Source organism: Pristis pectinata, chromosome 8, assembly GCF_009764475.1.
Source record: "Pristis pectinata isolate sPriPec2 chromosome 8, sPriPec2.1.pri, whole genome shotgun sequence".
NCBI classification, from domain to species: Eukaryota; Metazoa; Chordata; class Chondrichthyes; order Rhinopristiformes; family Pristidae; genus Pristis; species Pristis pectinata.
Window position 1 is genome coordinate 26,455,680 of NC_067412.1, and position 18,804 is coordinate 26,474,483.

Consider the following 18,804-nt stretch of genomic DNA (forward strand, 5'->3'; position numbering starts at 1 on the left):
AACACTGAATGTGGTCGAGATTTGGAACTCATTGCCTGAAGGGGTGGTAAAGGTAGAGACCTTCGAAATATTAAAACCATAATCGGACGTGTACTTAAAGACCATGAACTCCGGGTTATGGACCAAAGGATGGAAGGTGGGATTCGGCTGGCGAGATTTTGTCTGCAGTTCGCAAGGACTCAACGGGTCGAATGGCCCTCCTCTATCTCGTAACTTTTATATGATCTTATGAAATAATAAGAAGGAAAATAGTGCAGATCGAGGTGTTTTAAAATCATAATGACCTTGGAACTAGAAGCAGCTGTAATTGATCTAAAATTACGAATCTTCCCTGCATTGCAACAATGCACGGCTTCCAATGTGGTTCTCCCTTGTGTTTGTTAGATCGGGGAGTTTCAAAGAGAACGAAAACAAAAACAAATCCAAACATTACAAAAAAAAATATGCCGCCGTAACTTTTGCATAGTGTGGAGGTGCAGCTGCCGGCTGCCTCTGGAAGATGCAAGTCTGGAGTGCCTGCAGACCGCAGTTCCATCTGTCGGAAAGGCTTGGACCGCGCAGGGGCGGTTTCCCATAGCAACGGGCCAAGCCATTGCTCTCTCGCCTGTGCCTTCCCCTCCAACTATCCTTCTTCTTTAACCCCTGTCACTCCCCCCCCCCCTTTCTTTTTTAACAGCGTCCTCGGGCATTTGTTGCACCTTAACCCCCCCCCCCCCCCCGACCCTATCAACCTTTCGCTCATATTTGGCGCTTTTTTCTTTTATTTAGCTTATTTTTTTTAGCCAGTGCATTGCATTCGGATGTCTCCTCTAACTCTCCCATGATTTCTTTTCTCCCATGCATTCTCCTGCCTTAATTACCCCCCACCCCGCTTGCCTCCCCTCCCAATTTCTCTCACCATCGGGCTTATACCCACCTCTCCGCAAAACCACACTTACCTAGTTATATGTCTTTTACTCTATTTCCTCCGGGAGATATATGGAAACATGCTATTCCCCTTGTTTCTTTCTTCATTCCGTTCCCCCCTCGCCGTCCAGGTGACCGAGTGATAAACCGCTCTCCAAAGCCGGGACGCCGACAGCTCACGGAAAGACCCGAGCGCTGATTCGCCTCCCTCCCTCCCGCCTCAACAATTCCCGAGAGATCACGGAAAGACCCGAACGGCCGAGCGCAGACGCACCCTCCTCCTCCTCCTCCTCCTTACTCACCCCAGGCGTTGACGGAAATGTTCGAACCAAGGAGATACGGAGTCGCTGCCTTAAGCCAGTGATGCCACCTATGGGTGGAAATGGTCTTTTGCATCAATGTGCATGTTTCTGGTTCACCGAGAGGCCGTTCAGCCCATCGTACCTGCGCCGATTCTTTCACAGAATTATTGATATAGTACCAGTCCCTCGCACTCTCCCGCTGTCCCACATTTTTCCCTTCAAGTGTTTATCCGATTATCTTTTATTACATTATCTTACACTATTTATATATGAGAAATAGTGGTGGAAAACATAAATAAAAATATTGTTTGTAAGTACATCTTTTGAGTCTATAAAAGAGAGTTCAGGGCCAGTATGTTCCAGTCAGGGTGAAAGGCAAAGATGGCAAGATTAGGGAACCTTGAATGACAAAGGACATTTGATCAGGAAAACAAACATAAGAAATAGGAGCAGGAGTAGGCCATCTGGCCCATTGAGCCTGCTCCACCATTCAATAAGATCATGGCTGATCTGTTCGTGGACTCATCCACCTACTTGCTTTTTCCTCCAGAACCCTTAATTCCCCTACTATGCAAAAATCTAACTGTGTCTTAAATATATTTAATAAGGTAGCCTCCACTGCTTCCCTGGGCAGAGAATTCCACAGAGTCACTACTCTCTGAGAAAAGCAGTTTCTCCTCGTCTCTGTCCTAAATCTATTCCCCCAAATCTTGAGGCTATGTCCCCTAGTTCTAGTAGGACACATATAGCAGATATAGGCAACTGGAATCAAGGGAGGATTATAGAGTGTGTAGGAGACAACTTAAAAAAGAAATTAAGGCAAAAGGTTACCATGAAATATTGATGGCAACAAAGATTAAGGAGAATCCCATTCCATATCAGGATATTCTATATCAGGAGCAAGAGGGTAGCCTGGGAAAGAGTGGGTCCCCTTAGGGACCAAAGGGTTAATATATGCGAGGAGCTAAGTGAGTCCCTAAATGAATACTTCTCATCTGTATTTACCAAGTAGGTTCAGGGAGGGGCACATGGATAATCTGGACCAGCTCAGTATTAAGCAAGAGGAGGTGTTAGATTTCATGGGATGCATAAAGGTTGAGAAATCTGCAGGGTTGATAAGATCTATCTGAAGTTGCTATGGGAAACAAGAGAGGAGATAGTTGGGGCCTTGGCAGAGATTTTTTGCAGTTTCATTGCCACAGGTGAGTGCAAGAAGATTGGAGGATAGCTAATGTTTCTTTATTAAGAAGGCAGCAAGGATACACCAAGTAGCTACAAGCTGGTGAGCCTTTCATCAGTAGTAGGAAAATTACTGTAGAAAATGTTGAGAGATAAGATTTATGTACATTTGGAAAGACTGGGGCTGACTGGGGATAGTCAGCATGGCTTTGCATTGGGGAAATCCTGCTTCACAAATTGAGCTTTTTGAGAAGTTAATTAAGAAGATGGAGGAAGGCAGGATGGTAGGCATTGTCTTTAATAAGGAAGTTGACAAAGTCCCACATGGTAGGCTGCTCCAGAAATTTAAGGCACATGGAATCCAAGGCGAGCTGCTAACTAGACCCAAAATTGGCTTGGTGATAGGAGGCAGAGGATAGTCGTAGAAGGATGCTTTTGTGTTTGGAAGTTTGTGACCAGGTTGCCACACTGTAGGAAGGATTTGCTTGCATTGGAGAGGTTGCAGAGAAGATTGAGCAGGATGTTTCCCTGGACTGGAGGACTTTAGTTATGGGTACAGGTTGGATAGGCTGGCTGAGTGAAGGAGGCTGAGGAATGATCTGGTATAGGTCTATAAAATTATAAGAGGCACAGATGAGGTAGAGTCAGAATCATTTCCCCTGATAGGGGTATCAGTCAGGTAAGAGGAAGGACTTTTAAAGGGGATTTGAGGGGAAAGTTTTTTAGACAGGGAGTGGTTGATATCTGGAACTTGCTGCCAGAGAAGGTGATGGAGTCAGATACAATCACTATGTATGAGACATTTGAACAGGCACTTAAATAGGAGGCTTAGAAGGATACAAACCTAAAGCAGACAAGTTAGTATAGATGGGCAAAAAGGTAGGCCAAAGGGCCAGTTTCTGTGCTGTAAAACTCTATGACTCTGATATTTTAGAATGAAAAACTGAAAATCGAGGCTATTATTTTGACAAGGATGATACATAAATTTTATATGCAATAGAACATAGAACATTACAGCATAGTACAGGCCCTTCGGCCCACGATGTTGTGCTGACCTTTTAACCTACTCTATCTAACCATTCCCTCCCATATACCCCTCCATTTTTCTATCATCCATGTGCCTATCTAAGAGTCTCTTAAATATCCCTAATGTATCTGCCTCTACCAGCACCCCTGGCAGTGCATTCCACGCACCCACCACTATGTAAAAAAAAACTTACCTCTTATATCCCCACTGTACTTTCCTCCAATCACCTTAAAGTTATGCCCCCTCGTGTTAGCCATTTCTGCCCTGGGAAAAAGTCTCTTGCTGGCCAGTCGATCTATGCCTCTTATCATCTTGTACACCTCAATCAGGTCACCTCTCGTCCTCCTTTGCTCCAAAGAGAAAAGCTCATAAGACATGCTCTCCAATCCAGGTAGCATCCTGGTAAATCTCCTCTGCACCCTTTCTAAAGCATCCACATCCTTCCAATAGTGAGGTGACCAGAACTGAGGACAATACTCTAAGTGTGGTCTAACCAGGGTTTTATAGAGCTACAATATTACCTCGTGGCTCTTGAACTTAATCCCCTGACTAATGAAGGCCAGCACACCACATGCCTTCTGAACAACCCTATCAACTTGCGCGGCAACTTTGTGGGATCTATGGACTTGGACCCCAAGATCCCTCTGTTCCTCCACACAGCCAAGAATCCTGCCATTAACCCTGTATTTTGCCTTCAAATTTGACTTTCCAAAGTGAGTCACTTCACATTTTTCTGAGTTGAACTCCATCTGCCACTTCTGAGCCCAGCTTTGCGTCCTATTAATGTCCTGTTGTAACCCTCAACAATCTTCTACACTATCCACAACACCACCAACCTTCATGTCATCCGCAAACTTAGTAACCCACCCTTTCACTTCCTTATCCAAGTCATTTATAAAGATCACAAAGAGCAGGGGTCCCAGAGCAGATCCCTGCAGAACACCACAAGTCACCAACCTCCAGGCAGAATACACTCCATCTACAACCACCCTCTGCCTTCTATGGGCAAGCCAATTCCGAATCCACACGGCCAAATTTCCTTGGATTCCATGCCTCCTAACCTTCTGAATGAGCCTAACCTTCTGAATGAGCCTATCATGGGGAACCTTATCAAATGCCTTACTAAAGTCTATATACACCACATCCACTGCTCTACCCTCATCAATGTGTTTTGTCACATCCTCAAAGAATTCAATCAGGCTCTTGAGGCACAACCTGCCCCTCACAAAGCCATGCTGACTATCCCTAATCAGACTACGCTTCCCCAAATGCTCATAAATCTTGTCCCTAAGAATCTTTTCCAATAATCTGCCCACCACTGAAGTAAGTTTCACTGGTCTATAATTCCCAAATCATTTATAAAAATAAATAGTTTATTTGGAATTATTCAAAATAAAAATATAATTGTAGATTTTTAAATTCCCTTCTCACTTTTATGTGTGCATAGTTTTTATTTTATAGTTTCTTTTTAAAAACATTTTGATCTTTTGTGAATAATTTTTGCCATCCCAAATAAATACATTCACTAAAAGGTTGAATAAAGGAACACTAGCCATCTGAGTCGGTCCAAGCTGATAGCCTCCACAGTTCTCCCAATCACTGTTTCAATGTTTCAACATTTTCTTATGTGAGTTCTAGCTCCTCAGCTTCTCCACTCCATCTGAAAGTCCAGTCTATGCTTTGATACATCTGTGTAAAGATACTCCTGACACCACTCTTAAATATAACTTTTACTATCACAATTTCTTCTACTGTCACAATTCAGTTTGAAGTAGTTTTGGATTTGCTTTTTTTAACGTTACCATAGTAACTTTCTTATATAGTATAACCTCCCAGTCATTTCTCTCATGCTGAAGAGAACAGGCTTCTCTTGCCTTTCTTCACCATAACTCTACTAATAATAACCTACTATTGGGATCAGTCTTTGTTCTTAAAACCAGCTGCAGTGTTTGAATGGAGGGATAAGAGATTGCAGATGCTGGAATCTGGAGCAACAAACATTCTCTTGGAGGAACTCAGCGGGTCGAGCAGCATCTGGAGTCCCGATGCAGGATTTCGAATTGAAACGTCGACAGTTCCTTTCCTCCCACTGAGGCTGCTCCACCCCCTGAGTTCTTCCAGCAGATTGTTTGTTACTACACTGTTTGAATGTCTGTTTCAGTAATTTAAATGAAGAAGGGATGGCCTGCCAGAATAGGATCTAGCATCTACCTCTGTAGCTCAGTGGGTATCACTACTATTTCTAATTAGAAGGTTGTATATTCAAGTCCTACTCCAGAAGTAATGTACTCTCCCAAGTGTTTTATTGAAACCCTGCGTGGTCCTTCAACTGGGAACTAGTTAAAGAAAAGCATTTCTGGTGTCCTTCTGGTATAGCTTTTGACAAACATTACCAGAATAGATTACCTGGTCAACACCTCTGGTGTTTGTGGGAGTTTGCCATATGCAGCTTGGGTGGTGTGCTTCCTACATTATATCAGCAAGCACACACGACAGTCCAGTGCAAGTTTTTACATTCCCACTTGTAGTCTATTATTTTGGCTGTGTACACAATTCATTTTCTTCTCAATGTGAAGAAAACTTAGCTATACACAGCAATGAGGTTGAATCTTGGATCCCCGGCTTGTGCCAGGTATGGAACTCAGCTTGGTATCCCAGAGTCAAAGGTACATCTGACCTCTCTGTCACACATGACACTTGATCTGTGACACATTGCACTGTCAAGCACAATAACTTAGACTTGGTTAATAGATTGTGTAAACTGTGATGGCGAAACCTAGCGCTTGCAATCTGTTTAGATGGTGACATGGAAGTGGATGAAATATAATTTTCCTAACTCCTGCAAATTTTCCCTAATGAAAGTAAAGGATGCAACACAATAATGGTTTTAAACAAAGTAGAATATTGGCCATACTGCTGATTTAATGTGCTCTGATCCCACAATATCAAGTTGAAGTTTAACCAATCTCTCAATTAGATCAATTTATGAGAAAGAGAAGCAAATCAAGTGGACTCTAACTCCAGCCAAGCAACAAATCAAGTCAGGAGGAAAGAACACCCAACCCAATCCACCCCAAGCCAATCCACCCAACAATGTTCTCTTCACTAACATCTGGAGGCTAAAGGCCAAAGATAGGAAAGTGCTTCAAGTCAAGCAACAGCTTTTTATGGTTATAATTAGCATGTCCAGTACTTGCTTTGATGCATAAGATGCATAAGCAAATACCATGAAAGGATGAATGTGTTGGGAGTCTGTTCAGCAAGTTGTTGAGATTTTATATCAGAGCTCATTAACTGGTCTGTAAACCAATCTATTCCCAGGGTCTCATTCAAATTCTGTTCGAAGATTTTCATATTGAACTGCTGAACATCCCTTGTTCTCTTCAATCACTCACATGACAACACAAACTGTGAAGTATTATATTTAATGTCCATATATTATTAGGAATAACTATTAAAAGGATCATAAATTATCTTGAATATAAAATACACAAATCACCAATTCACACATACATATAGTTGCAGAAATATTCAGCTCTTACATTTTAATCAGATCTAAAGTCAGTATCAAAGGTTCATCTGACATTCAAATCATGCAAAGTTAACATTCAACAATATCCTCTTACAGACAGTACAAAAGAGTAAAATGCAGAGAGTGCACATCACTCCAAGTTACAGTATAGGCAGCTTGGTTAGAAGTTCCTGAAGTGAGTTACACAGAACATTTTCTTTTATTTTTCTTTCTGGGGTTGACAGTAGCGCTGCATTAAGGGAATCCCGATCCTTGGAATCATCAGAAGCTTGTGGACTAAAATTCCCATAATACATCACAAGTTCGATTCTGCATTGGGTAACCATAAACATTTCTGAACAGTATTCTCTTTTGTCACGGTTTGAGGTGTAATTTGGTTATATAAAAACATCAGTACTGTACAAACATTATATCATGAACATATAATGAGAATATTTTAAGGAAAACATACTGCAATTTCATTTTTGACATGCATAATTTGTGCATACTTTTACACAAGTCTTGATGGGCCTCAACAAAATTTAGAGGCACAGTGTTTTGTAAAACTATCAGCAAAGCAAGATCAATAACAATTTAACTTAGTTCTTCCAGGAAGAATGGACAGAATCCCAGAATTGTCTGTGTCAAGCTGATGTCTCTAAAATTTACTCAGAAAAGTTGTTCAAGGACAGGACTTGAGTTTGGCAACTAGAAGGAGAATTCATGATTCTCTTTGTTAGTGGCTGCTAAAACAAACTCACCCACTTACCAACCATTAAAAGTCAAGTTTGAATCAACATGTAACAGCAATTCACTAAAAAGTACAAAACAGTTGCATTTTTAGAAAAGGTAATGTCCTTGACCGACTTGAAGACACTTGAACACACAGGAAAATCAATTTCTGTGAACCAGATATTTTAAATTCTTTTTCAAGTGAACCAGAATAGATTATTCCTTAGTAATTACTTAGCCAGAGATTTAATTTCCACTTCTAGTACACTAGAAGTTAATGTTAAATGCCTTTGTGTGTTACTTCAACAGAATTATTAACCTGTTTATTTTAAATGGGTTAATAACTGTATTAAAATAGTATACAGAACAATTTGACACAAAAGGTTATTAGCCAGTGTAACGTCAAAGAAAATAAAAGTCCCTGGGTGTTTCAAGAAACACTGATAGGTTAATACTTCATTACTAATACTTTGGATGATGTCAGCCCTTGATTATAAAGCAAAATGCTTGATATTATTGAAGCTTTGACGAGAATGGCAACGAGGCCAGTTAAAACCAAGGCTTGTAATGGGGCTTGATTAAAAACTGAAAACATTGAGACATTAGAAGTTTGATCCAGTAGCAGCAAGCATAGGTGATGAAGGAATTAACTACAGAAGCTGAAGTTGTTCTCCTAACAGGAGAGAAAGCGAAGGTGAAATTTAACAGTGTTATTCAGAATTATGAAGTGTTTTGATCAAAACAATAATGAGGACCTGTTTCCACTGACAGGCAGGTGGGTAACTAGAAAAAAAAATCTTGGCAAAAGACCTATTGGCAAGATTTCGAGAATTGTTTTTTGATACAGGGAGTTGTTTGATTGGAAGATACCCCCTAATGGAGTGGTAAAAGCAAATTGTTTGGTTACATTCCAAAGTGAATTATTTATATACTTGAGATGCGAAAATTTTCTGGGGTATTGGCACAATGGTGACCTTCCAAGCTGTGTGATCCTATGAATCACAATGATAGTCTACTGGTTGGATCACTGTAAACACAAACCAATTCACTGTCCATTCTGGCTTCTCAGAGCAGGTGGACCTAAGACAATATTGGTTTCTGCATGGATCCATTTAAAAAGGAATGTGTGAAGTTATAGTGCAGTAACTTTCTCTGGGTGTTACAGGCTGTCAACCAAGAACTTGGAGAAACACCAGCAAATGGTAGAATTCTGGGATGTGAGATGTAGTGTATTAGATCATCAGTGCAGCACAATAGTCTGGAACATCTTATGGAGTTGTTGGTAACATGTGAACAATATTTCCCAGAGTTAACTAAGTCACTTGACTGGCAACCCTTGCACCATCCTACACAATCACACCGTGTCTACAGCATGTACCTACAACTTGCCAAGGCTTTGTTCAACAGCATCTCTCAAATCCACCAACTTTATCATTTAGAAGGACAGACAAAAAAGGCACTGGGGAAGATCACCACCTGCCAAGACTTTTAAGTCACATTGCACAACATTTTGAAAAAATATTCCTGTTCTTTTGTTGTCTGTAGGTGATATCATGACTGGATTATATAAAGTAAGTAGAGGGAAGCTGTTTTTATTAGCAGATAGTTCAGGGTTCAGGGAACATAGATTTGAAAGGGGATGTAAATTAAACTTATTTATTCTGAGAATAATTAGGATCTGGAACTCTACTTGTAATGATGGTGGAAATAGAATCAATCAATGTCTTCATTGGATATGGCATGAGAAAAGATTATGTGCAGGGCTGTGGGGAGAGAGCAGGGAAATGACACTGACCAGATTGCTCAGGCACAGACCAATGGGCTGACTGACGTCCTTCAGTGCCAAAACAATTCTATGATTCTATGAAAATTCTAGAAGTCCTTATCTGACAGCCCTGTGGGACCCACTTTCATTACGTAAGCTGCAGTTGGTTAAGAGGGAATCCCACCCTCTCATTCTCAAGGGTAATTGAGGATGATCAATAAGTGAAGATCATGCTTGTGATGGCCTCATCCCATAAAAGAATTAAACAAACCAAACTAAGTTCCATATTCATATGTGTTATGCATAAGTAAATCAATGTTTTAAGTTACAAGTAGAAGGCTTTAACATCTTGATGTGATGTTTTGTCCTGCCCACCTGCTAACATGATGAGAGTCCTACTTTTGACTAGCGACTAAGCTACAATACATCAGAAAAGCAGCAGAACGTAAGACCAAAACCATTGAGGAGGGGGCCAAACGATGAAAGGTTCTGCAGTGGATGTATACTCTTCTGTTCAGACACTGTTCTGACGAAGGGTTTTTGACCCAAGACGTTAAACGATGTCTCCCCATGCTAACCAAATTGCCACAGTCATTGATGAGAAACTCTAGGGGGCTTACAGATCAGAAAGAGACTCTATAAGACTTTAGGAAATAATTGATTGTAATTCTGCACCCAAACACCTAGAAAAGCAGGGGTTTGAGACTGGATATTCTCCAATGGCCTTAATTAGAGGCATAGATTTATACAGCATGGAAACAGGCCCTTCGGCCCAACTTGTCCATGCCAACCAAAGGCCTACCCAAGCTAGTCCCATTTGCCTATGCTTGACCCATATGCCTCTAAACTTTTCCTATCCATGTACCTGTCCAAATGCCTTTTAAACATTGTAATCATACCCAACTCTACCACTTCCTCTGGCAGCTCGTTCCATATATCCACCATCCTCTGTGTGAAAAACATTCCACTTGTCCCCTTTAAATCTTTCCCCTCTCACAAACCTATGCCCACTAGTTTTAGACTCCCCTACCTTGAAATAAAGACTGTGACCATTCACCTTATCTATGCCCCTCATGATTTTATATACCTCTATAAAGTTATCCCTCAGCCCCCTACCCTCCAGGGAAAACAGCCCCAGCCTATCCGGTCTCAGCAACATACTTGTTAATCTTCCCTGCACCATTTCCAGCTTAATGACATCTTCCTGACAGCTAGGTGGCTGGAATTGTACTCAATTACTGTATCTGACACATTTTTCTTTACTCACTTGGAAATGTAACTGTGGCCATTTTAACTATATTGCTCTGTTTTTACTCATTTTAAGATATTCAGAACTCAAACAAAAACATTCAATAAAATTAACAAGAAAAAATTTAACTTCCTGTGTGCTATTGAGAGTAGGTGAGGATCCCTTGGTAGAATACTGCGTAAAGGTTCTGGATGATTCTAAACAAAAACAGCTGACCATTGGCTTCATACACATATTTGTTGAGTTGGATAGGCTCATGGGTATGACAATGGCCCCCAGTTCCTTTAAAATAGTATTGTGAAGTTAAAACCGGCAATTCACTACTTCCCAGAGCAAGAAATAGTAATGATTTCGAAGGTGACTGCACTCTACAGCCTGTCAGTCATGATGACTGGTCATGTGGGCCAGATGCTTGAAACTTTTTGAACTCAATGGAATAATGCCCTGGAAGGACTTGGTGCTCCCAAGAAGGAAGACTATTAGAAAAAACAGGAAACAATGAGTTAAAACAAAGTCTTGATTTTAATGTCTCTTAAGGAGCAAATCGCCTACAGAAATTGAACTAAAATTTTATTATGACGTGGACTATTTTAATTTTGGATTAAAAATTCATGATGCAACTTGCCAGGCTGGATGAAGGTGCCCTGAATGCAAGGCTTCCTTTGAGGAGTGGGTTGAGCTGCATCCAGAAGAACGACTGCCCTGTTTGGTTCAATTCAACATAGGACACTTGCCTCCTTGTTAACAGTCCAAACAATTCCTGAAATTGGGGAGGAGAGGAGATGAACAGGACTGGAGAGATGAGATTGGGCAGCAGCTCTGAAGAGTGTTTTGGGGCAGGGAAGAGCAATGCAACTCCACAGGGGGGTCAGTAGAATCAGGAATGGGTGACCAAACCTCAGTGAAACTGGCTTGATGCCTGTGCTGATAGATTCTGTTCGGGGTTTTGTGAAAGGTTATTTGGCCCCTTATTAGGAAGAGTGTGCGGCAACTGCTTGGAATGCCTAAAAGTTATAATAAGGCCAGTATGGAATCAGTTGTATTTTGAGTGCTCCTGAGGTGTATGACATAGTACCACTCAGGGTAAAGGGTGAAAGAGGACCAATTTCATAGAGTCATGGAGAGATACAGCCCACCAAGTCTGCAATGACCAGGAAACACTAATTGCATTTTTTATTCTCATCACATTCTCATCAACTTCTGCCAGCTTCTACACACACCTGTACACTTGGGGCAACTTATAGTAGCCAACTAAACTACCAACCTGCATGTCTTTGGGATGTGGGAGGAAACCCGAGCACCAAGGGGAAACCCATGCAGTCACAGAGAGAATGTGCAAACTACATACAGACAGCACCTGAGGTCAGAACTGAACCTGGATCTCTGATGCTGTGAGGCAGTGGCTCTGCTAGTTGCAGTCCTATCTTTCTCCAGTCCTAGAGTTGTTCTGAAGCAGGATGTCATATCATTGCCAACATCAACAATTAAAGACAGATCCCCAGTTCTGCCTATTAACCAAAATAGTTCAGATGTTTTCATGGGTTTTCAACCATTCCAGTTTCTAGCAAATCCATTTCATTATGTGCTTCATAGTTAATAAAGTATCTTCTAGAAAATATGTCCTTCACTTGCACTCTTTTCACAGAAAAATATCCATTAAGATGTAAATGTGTCTAACAAAAAACACAGCCAATAATAATTCAAGTTTTTTGGGGGGAAACATCTGACTATAAAACTCTATGGTTAATGGAATAATATTCAGGCTGATGCAGCTCTGAGAACTAGTCCAGTCAAGTTTTCAGGAATGTTCATATATGTGTGCACATGCTTGTGAGTTTAATACTGGCCATTAAATTGGCACTTCAGTGCTAAAAAGATATATGAAAAATATTGGAAGATCTGGTATTGACCTTCACATATCAATTGCATGGCCCAGAGATTGTTGCAATGTCTCGTTATTTTTGCTGTGGTTTTAGATAAGCAATGTCTGTTACAAGTTACAATCCGATCACTTGGATGTCCTCATATCCAGCATTCCAGGGCGGTACAGATACCTCCAGATAGCATAGTAATGGATCCCTGCACCAATGGCCACGAAGAGGTGCCATATTGCGTGTGCAAATGGAATCCGGCCATCGCTCTTGAAGAACAACATTCCCAGGGAGTAGAAGAAACCGCCCACCAGCAGTTCAAACAGTCCTTCAGTATTAGGCTGACTCAAAAGAATAAGAAAAGACTTTTATTTCAATAAAGCACTTTGCTGGTATTTGTTTGTCACTGTTGTTATTAAATTGCATGCACCTTATCTTGATCTTGAATAATTTTAAGGCAATCAGATGTCTAAACTTGTTACTAGCATATTTGCAGCTTGTCAACATTTCCCTCTCCAAAAATCAAAGAACATCAGCAGGTTTCATTAACTTTCACAAAGCAATTTGCAAAGTAGTTTTGAACTATAATCTCTGTTGTCATATAGGGAAATGATGCATTGACTTGAACAGAGCATGCTCCCAATAAACATCAATAACTTAATGACTAGATCATTTATTTTAATTTAGCACTAACTGAGAAATAGTTAACATGCTTTAAATCCAAAGAAATACAGCTTAGGTGCATTCTTTTCAGACTGGGTCCATTGGAAGCTTTGACACACCACTACATATCCTTTCATTAGGAAACAATTGTAGCTCAGCCAGTGGAACTCCTGCCTCTAGATTTGTGGGTTCAAGTCCCTGTAAAGGGGATTGAGCAAATGAACTAGACTGACACTCCAATGCGATATAGAGGGAATGCTGGTCTATTAAATGCATTGCTTCTCGGATAAGATGTTAAAGTATGGCCACTTTTTGCCCTCTCAACTTGTGGGACTTACAGTGTGCAAATTGGTAAACTATTCCCTGCACTTCAACAAACTTCAAAAATACTTATTGCTTGCTCCTAAGGCTATGAAACTTCCTTTAGAAATATCAGTACCTGGACTTTATAAGCGTCATTGTATGAAAAAGATAAATAAGGAGACAAAGCATTGATAACATCATCACATAGAATGGATCAGTATTAGGAAAAAGACAACCTCTTACCATTGACAGAATGACAAGTGCAGGAAAGATGCCCATTACCATGTAGCAGATCAGTTCCACAATTTTGTACCTAGGCACAGGAATGGGAAGGACAGAGTTTTGAGAATGACCATATTGGGTACACCATGGGTGGAATCAACTAATAATAATGTCCCTGCGCTTCGTGTTGCAGAGAGCATCATGGAGAATGGTTAAGGTTCTGACAATTAGCAATGGTGTCTCACGTTGAATATTCATTGTGCTGGCAGGTATTGCAGATAAGTTATATATTTTAGTTTCTTGCTGTGGATACTGAATTGAAAAATATTGCTGGCACAATTGGGAGTATCACAGCACCATAAACTGTTTGACATCAAATTACAGAGCAATTAAGAAGCTAGCAAAACATGATGTCCAGGTAGACTTTGATGTTAAAAAGTTTGTGGACTATCTCTGTGGTCTTAAGAATTGACCTTATGTTGGATTTTCCTTAACCATGGGTCCATCAGGCAGTGAATAGAAATGACAGGCCTGAATAGAATTGCATCACATTAGATCATTCAGGACTGCTATAGTCATTTAATTTAGTGAATAGGCAAAACACCTGGTAGCCACCTCAAGTTTTATGGTTCTGTTATTTTGGTACTGCATTTCACCATGATTGAAACCTTCCATGTAGAGAAATTCTGGTGTAAGTATCACCAGTACTGCTCCTGACAACCACTGACATGTAACTCTTAATCCATTACAGTGATTAACCAACATAAAGTGGTTGTAAATGGACCAGCCGAAGGAGGAAGAGCTCAGAGGAAAAACGGGTCACCACAGATTGAACTGATCCAGGGAAAACCTACATGAAAACCAGAGTACCTCCAATCCAATGAGATCTTAAAACAGGGAATCCCTCTCATTCTGACCTTCCCAGACAACTAAGGACAGAACAAGCTCAAGGGATGGCTGGCAAGAATAAAGGCAATGATTACAGATAATGCAAAAATCAAAAAGCAAGATGTTGATTACCAAGAAACTGAATGAAAATGATAAAAAGGTTGTAATGATATTGGAATACAGAAGCGAAGAAAGTTAAAAGAGAACTTAATAGTTTTGTTGTTTCATGTATTATTATTCATGAGAAAGCTGATGGCTCAACTTACATTTAGATGGTGTGTAAAGAGGCAAGGGCATGTCTTATATCAAGGAATTTTAAATTCAAGCTGATTGTGACCTTGGTACATTAACCTAGAATAAGCAGCATCATCGTGTTTTTCATCTAGATTCCAGCATCTGCAGTCCTTTGTTTCTCTTTCTAAAGGCTGCATTAAAATGGCTCCATCAAAAAAACAGAACAAAATAATTTGCAGAGGCAAATGGGAAATGTTTTTAATAATGTCTTGGGATTCAAATACAGATTGGATTGTTATCAATCTGGACTGTTATTGTTGAAAAAGAATAAGCATGAAGATTGTCCTTCCCACAGTTCAAAGGGAGACCAAGACAATATGCAACAAATAGCATGTGGCCTTTTATTGATTGGACTTAGCTATAACAGTAATGTTATCCTCCATCTGTTTTGACATCAGTGCCTGTTGGAACAAATTGATAGCAAATTACTGCAGCATGGCCATTCAATTATATGTGGAGAAAATCTATTTATATTGTGCATTCAATAACTTCAAATATGCCCTCTTCACACTTGGCAAATGCACAAAGCTTAAATATGTGCAATAAGACCATAGACATTGGACTGGGTAGTGGATTGGTGGTAGTATTGTTTCACCTCCAGTACCTGGGCTCATATCTGCTCACAAAAGGCATACATTCTCTCTGCATCAGCCTGAACAGAAAGATGTTCTGAGTTCAAACTCCAGAAAACAAATGCATGCAGCACAAAACCTTAACAGCAAATAATGGATACAGTCAAGCACATTGGGTATGAAAAATAGTTAAGATTATGCTGCTGAGACAGAGTTGGGACAAAGCAAAGAGAACTCCCTACACTGTGTGACTGGGAGAGCTTGCACTGTGATGCTGAACAATAAAAGTAAAAGTGTGCTTCCTTCTGTCAATGCCGAGGTCCCTATGTTAAAGGAACCAAATTATATCTGCTTGTCAAAGAAAAGTTCAAAGCATTAATCATTTTGCGAAAAACTAATAAGGTATTGGAAATTCAGAAATCATTATAACAGCTATTTTTGTCCTTACATTTTTCCTTTAAAAAGAGGGGCAATAAAAAAACATTAGTCTGCAGTTTCTGACTATTTGACCATCACCAAGCCAGTTGACCTTGAGATATAGATGACTTAAAGATCTAATTGTTAATTGGTTACTGCAAATTACCCCTTACTCTAGATAAGTAGGAAAATAATCATAGGGGAGTTGTTTTCATGTAAGAGAAAATAAGTTGCAGGGACACAGGGAAATAAGAAGAAAGAGAATGGGACAGGTAGGACCTAGCACAGTCTAGATGGGCTGATTGGCCTCCTGTGTTGTAATTCATTAAGTAGGTTATCTAAAGTTCAGGTTTAAACCACCTGAATACTGCAGTCAGCTTTGAACATCATACTTGGGAAGGATGCAGGATGAAGGCAGCACAAGTTCATGAGAATTATGCTTTGGTTAAATTGTGAGGACTTGCCTCAAAGTCTATACCAGAGTTTCCTTGACTACAGAAGATTAAGAGGTAATATCGTTGAGATATTTAAGACAGTTGAAGGAGTTGATAAGGTAAATAAAATTATTTTTGCTGTTTTGAAAGTCTGCAACTAAGGACCAAAATCTGGTTCAACAGGGTGGCTTGTCACGACCTTTCCAAGGGCAATCTGGAATGGTTAGAGATGCCCAGATCCCATAAATTATTTTTTGAAATTAGACACAGGCCATTAAGAGATGAAGTGTTACAGAAATCAAGAAATTGGGCTGGGAGGTCAATTGACATTTTCATAACTGAAGTTTTGCTAGCCAAGGAAATTAGATTTCAAATGAAGACAATTTGCTGGAATTGAGATGCAGATCAACCACAACCTCTCTGATTGGTGGAACAAACTCAAAGGGACGTTCCTCCTGTACTGATCTGTACCTATGTTCCTCTGAACTGCAACTTATCCTGTGTGTGAGTTTAGACTTCGGAATCCAACAAAATTCAGCATGTGTTTCCATCTCTGTGTGAGAGTTTACTAAACATCAATAACTCTGGGGTAGTGTAGTCTGTATTTTCAATGTTGTTTGATCAATGTTGATTATGTTTTACTCTCCTAGTCTTGTCATTATAAATGGAAGCCTTTGTAAAGTATTAGCATTTATTGAAGCTTAAAAGATTTTTTGTAGTGAAATGTATTCTCCTCTCTTAATGGACTGATCTATACCACCTTGGATCTTGTACAGTATTCTGATTGGGAAGATGCACTGATCTGCGTTAAGTGCTGTTCCTAAACCAGCCTCAATGGGGCATAGTAGGCTTAACATTCAGTTTGTGTTGTTGGTAGGACTCTGATAACCAGCTGTTCTTGGGAATAGAAAATAGTGATATGTGGGGATAAGCGAGATGAAGGTGGGGTGCAACCAAAATCTGGCACTTTGGTCTCATGTGTTGGTGCAATAAAATTGTTTATGGCAGTTTTAACAAAATAGGTAAACACATACCAGCTCCATCTCACTATGCTCTTCATTTCTGTTTCACTTTCAGTCAGTCTAGATACTCACCGTTCATGAAACAGAAACACATAGACGGTTCCTATGCAGGCCATTATCCATATGATCCAGCGCATGTGTGATGCCCAGGGGCCCAGCTCCCGCAGATTCAGCCTGTTGAAGGAAACAGTAAAACAGTAAATTGATTCCGTTCAACGTGGCAGGTGTTATAAAAACTAGGGTTTTGGGATTGTGGAGGACTCATTGGTGCAGGCATTACTAAATCAATTCTGAGCTGGGAATTATTTGTAAAATGTCATGAAGTGTGGGCAAACTCCACATGAATCTAAGCTCAGAGGTTTAAATGCAGCCTTAAATTGTGTGGCATTAGGTTTATCAACTCCAAGAAATACGATGCATCAATATAGTCACTGTTGAGTAGTTGGCAGAGGGTGTGTATAGAAGTGAGGGACGTCACTGCTCCAATTATTTTCCTCTTTGGTTTAAAACTGTTGGTATGAAAGGCAGGAGAGATGTCAAGAGCAACTTCTTTATCCAGGGAGTTGTCAGATCATGAAATGCTTTGACAGAAATCATCACTTTTAAGGGAATGGTGTTTCAATATTTGAAGTAGAATAAGTTAAAGGGGCATGGAAAGAGCGTAAAACAATGGGATTAATTTTTCAATTATCCTAGGAAAAAGCTAGCAGAGACCAGGTGGGCCAAATGGCCTTCTACTGTAATTAAACTTTATGGTGCAATGGTTGTCTTTAGTTGTCCAATGCACCTCAAAACATTGATAAAATACTTGAAAACACTATTTGCTCCTAATTTTCCTTGAGTTCCAAACCAAAAGGTTTATTTTAAGTTTTGATCATTTATCTTATTTCTGATTTTACATATTTTTCATATGTCTTTGTGACAAAGAAGGAGGCCATTCGGCCCACTGAGTCCATGCTGGCTCTCGAAGCAACCCCACCAATGCCACTCCATCACTTGTTTCCCTGTAACCTTTTCTCCTTCACTTGCCCACCAACTCCACCCTAATTCTCATGCCACCTACTTGCAGGAAGGGTAATTCACAGCAGCCAGGGATGTGGGAGGACCTGGAAGAAATCAACACAGTCATAGGGACCATGTGCAAACTCTGCAAAGACAGTACCAGAGGGCAGGATCGAACCCAGGTTGCTGGAGCTGTAAGGCAGCAGCACTACTTGCTGCACTATTGTGTTGCTGTTTTGGGAGCCCTGCATTGTGGTGTGAGGAAGATCTGTTTAGTGGATGCCAGTGCTGGTTTAATATGTGGCTATGTTGCTGGTGGGTTCTTCTATTCTCCTTTGACGCTGCATTTTGCTCATTCTGATGTTCTCTCATTCAGTCTGGTTTCCTCTCCTCACTCCTCTCTCCTCACCCTCATTTGTCTCTGCTCTCCCTCACTCCACTCTCC

General features: G+C 40.4%; 1 protein-coding gene across 4 annotated transcripts in view; it reads right to left on the bottom strand.

The window, feature by feature from the left end:
- Window positions 1-6,894: 6,894 nt before the first annotated feature.
- Window positions 6,895-18,804, bottom strand: part of mmd2a (monocyte to macrophage differentiation-associated 2a) — a 72,682-nt gene continuing 60,772 nt past the window's right edge. For 3 of the 4 annotated variants that reach the window (XM_052022389.1, XM_052022388.1, XM_052022390.1), the window contains exons 5-7: window positions 17,430-17,531; window positions 13,752-13,821; window positions 6,895-12,883 (exon numbers count right to left, since the gene is read on the bottom strand). In XM_052022389.1, the coding sequence (XP_051878349.1) occupies window positions 12,680-12,883; window positions 13,752-13,821; window positions 17,430-17,531 (376 nt within the window). In that variant the 3' untranslated portion in view covers window positions 6,895-12,679. The remainder of the gene's footprint in view (window positions 12,884-13,751; window positions 13,822-17,429; window positions 17,532-18,804) is intronic. The other variant, XM_052022391.1, reaches the window with a different exon arrangement.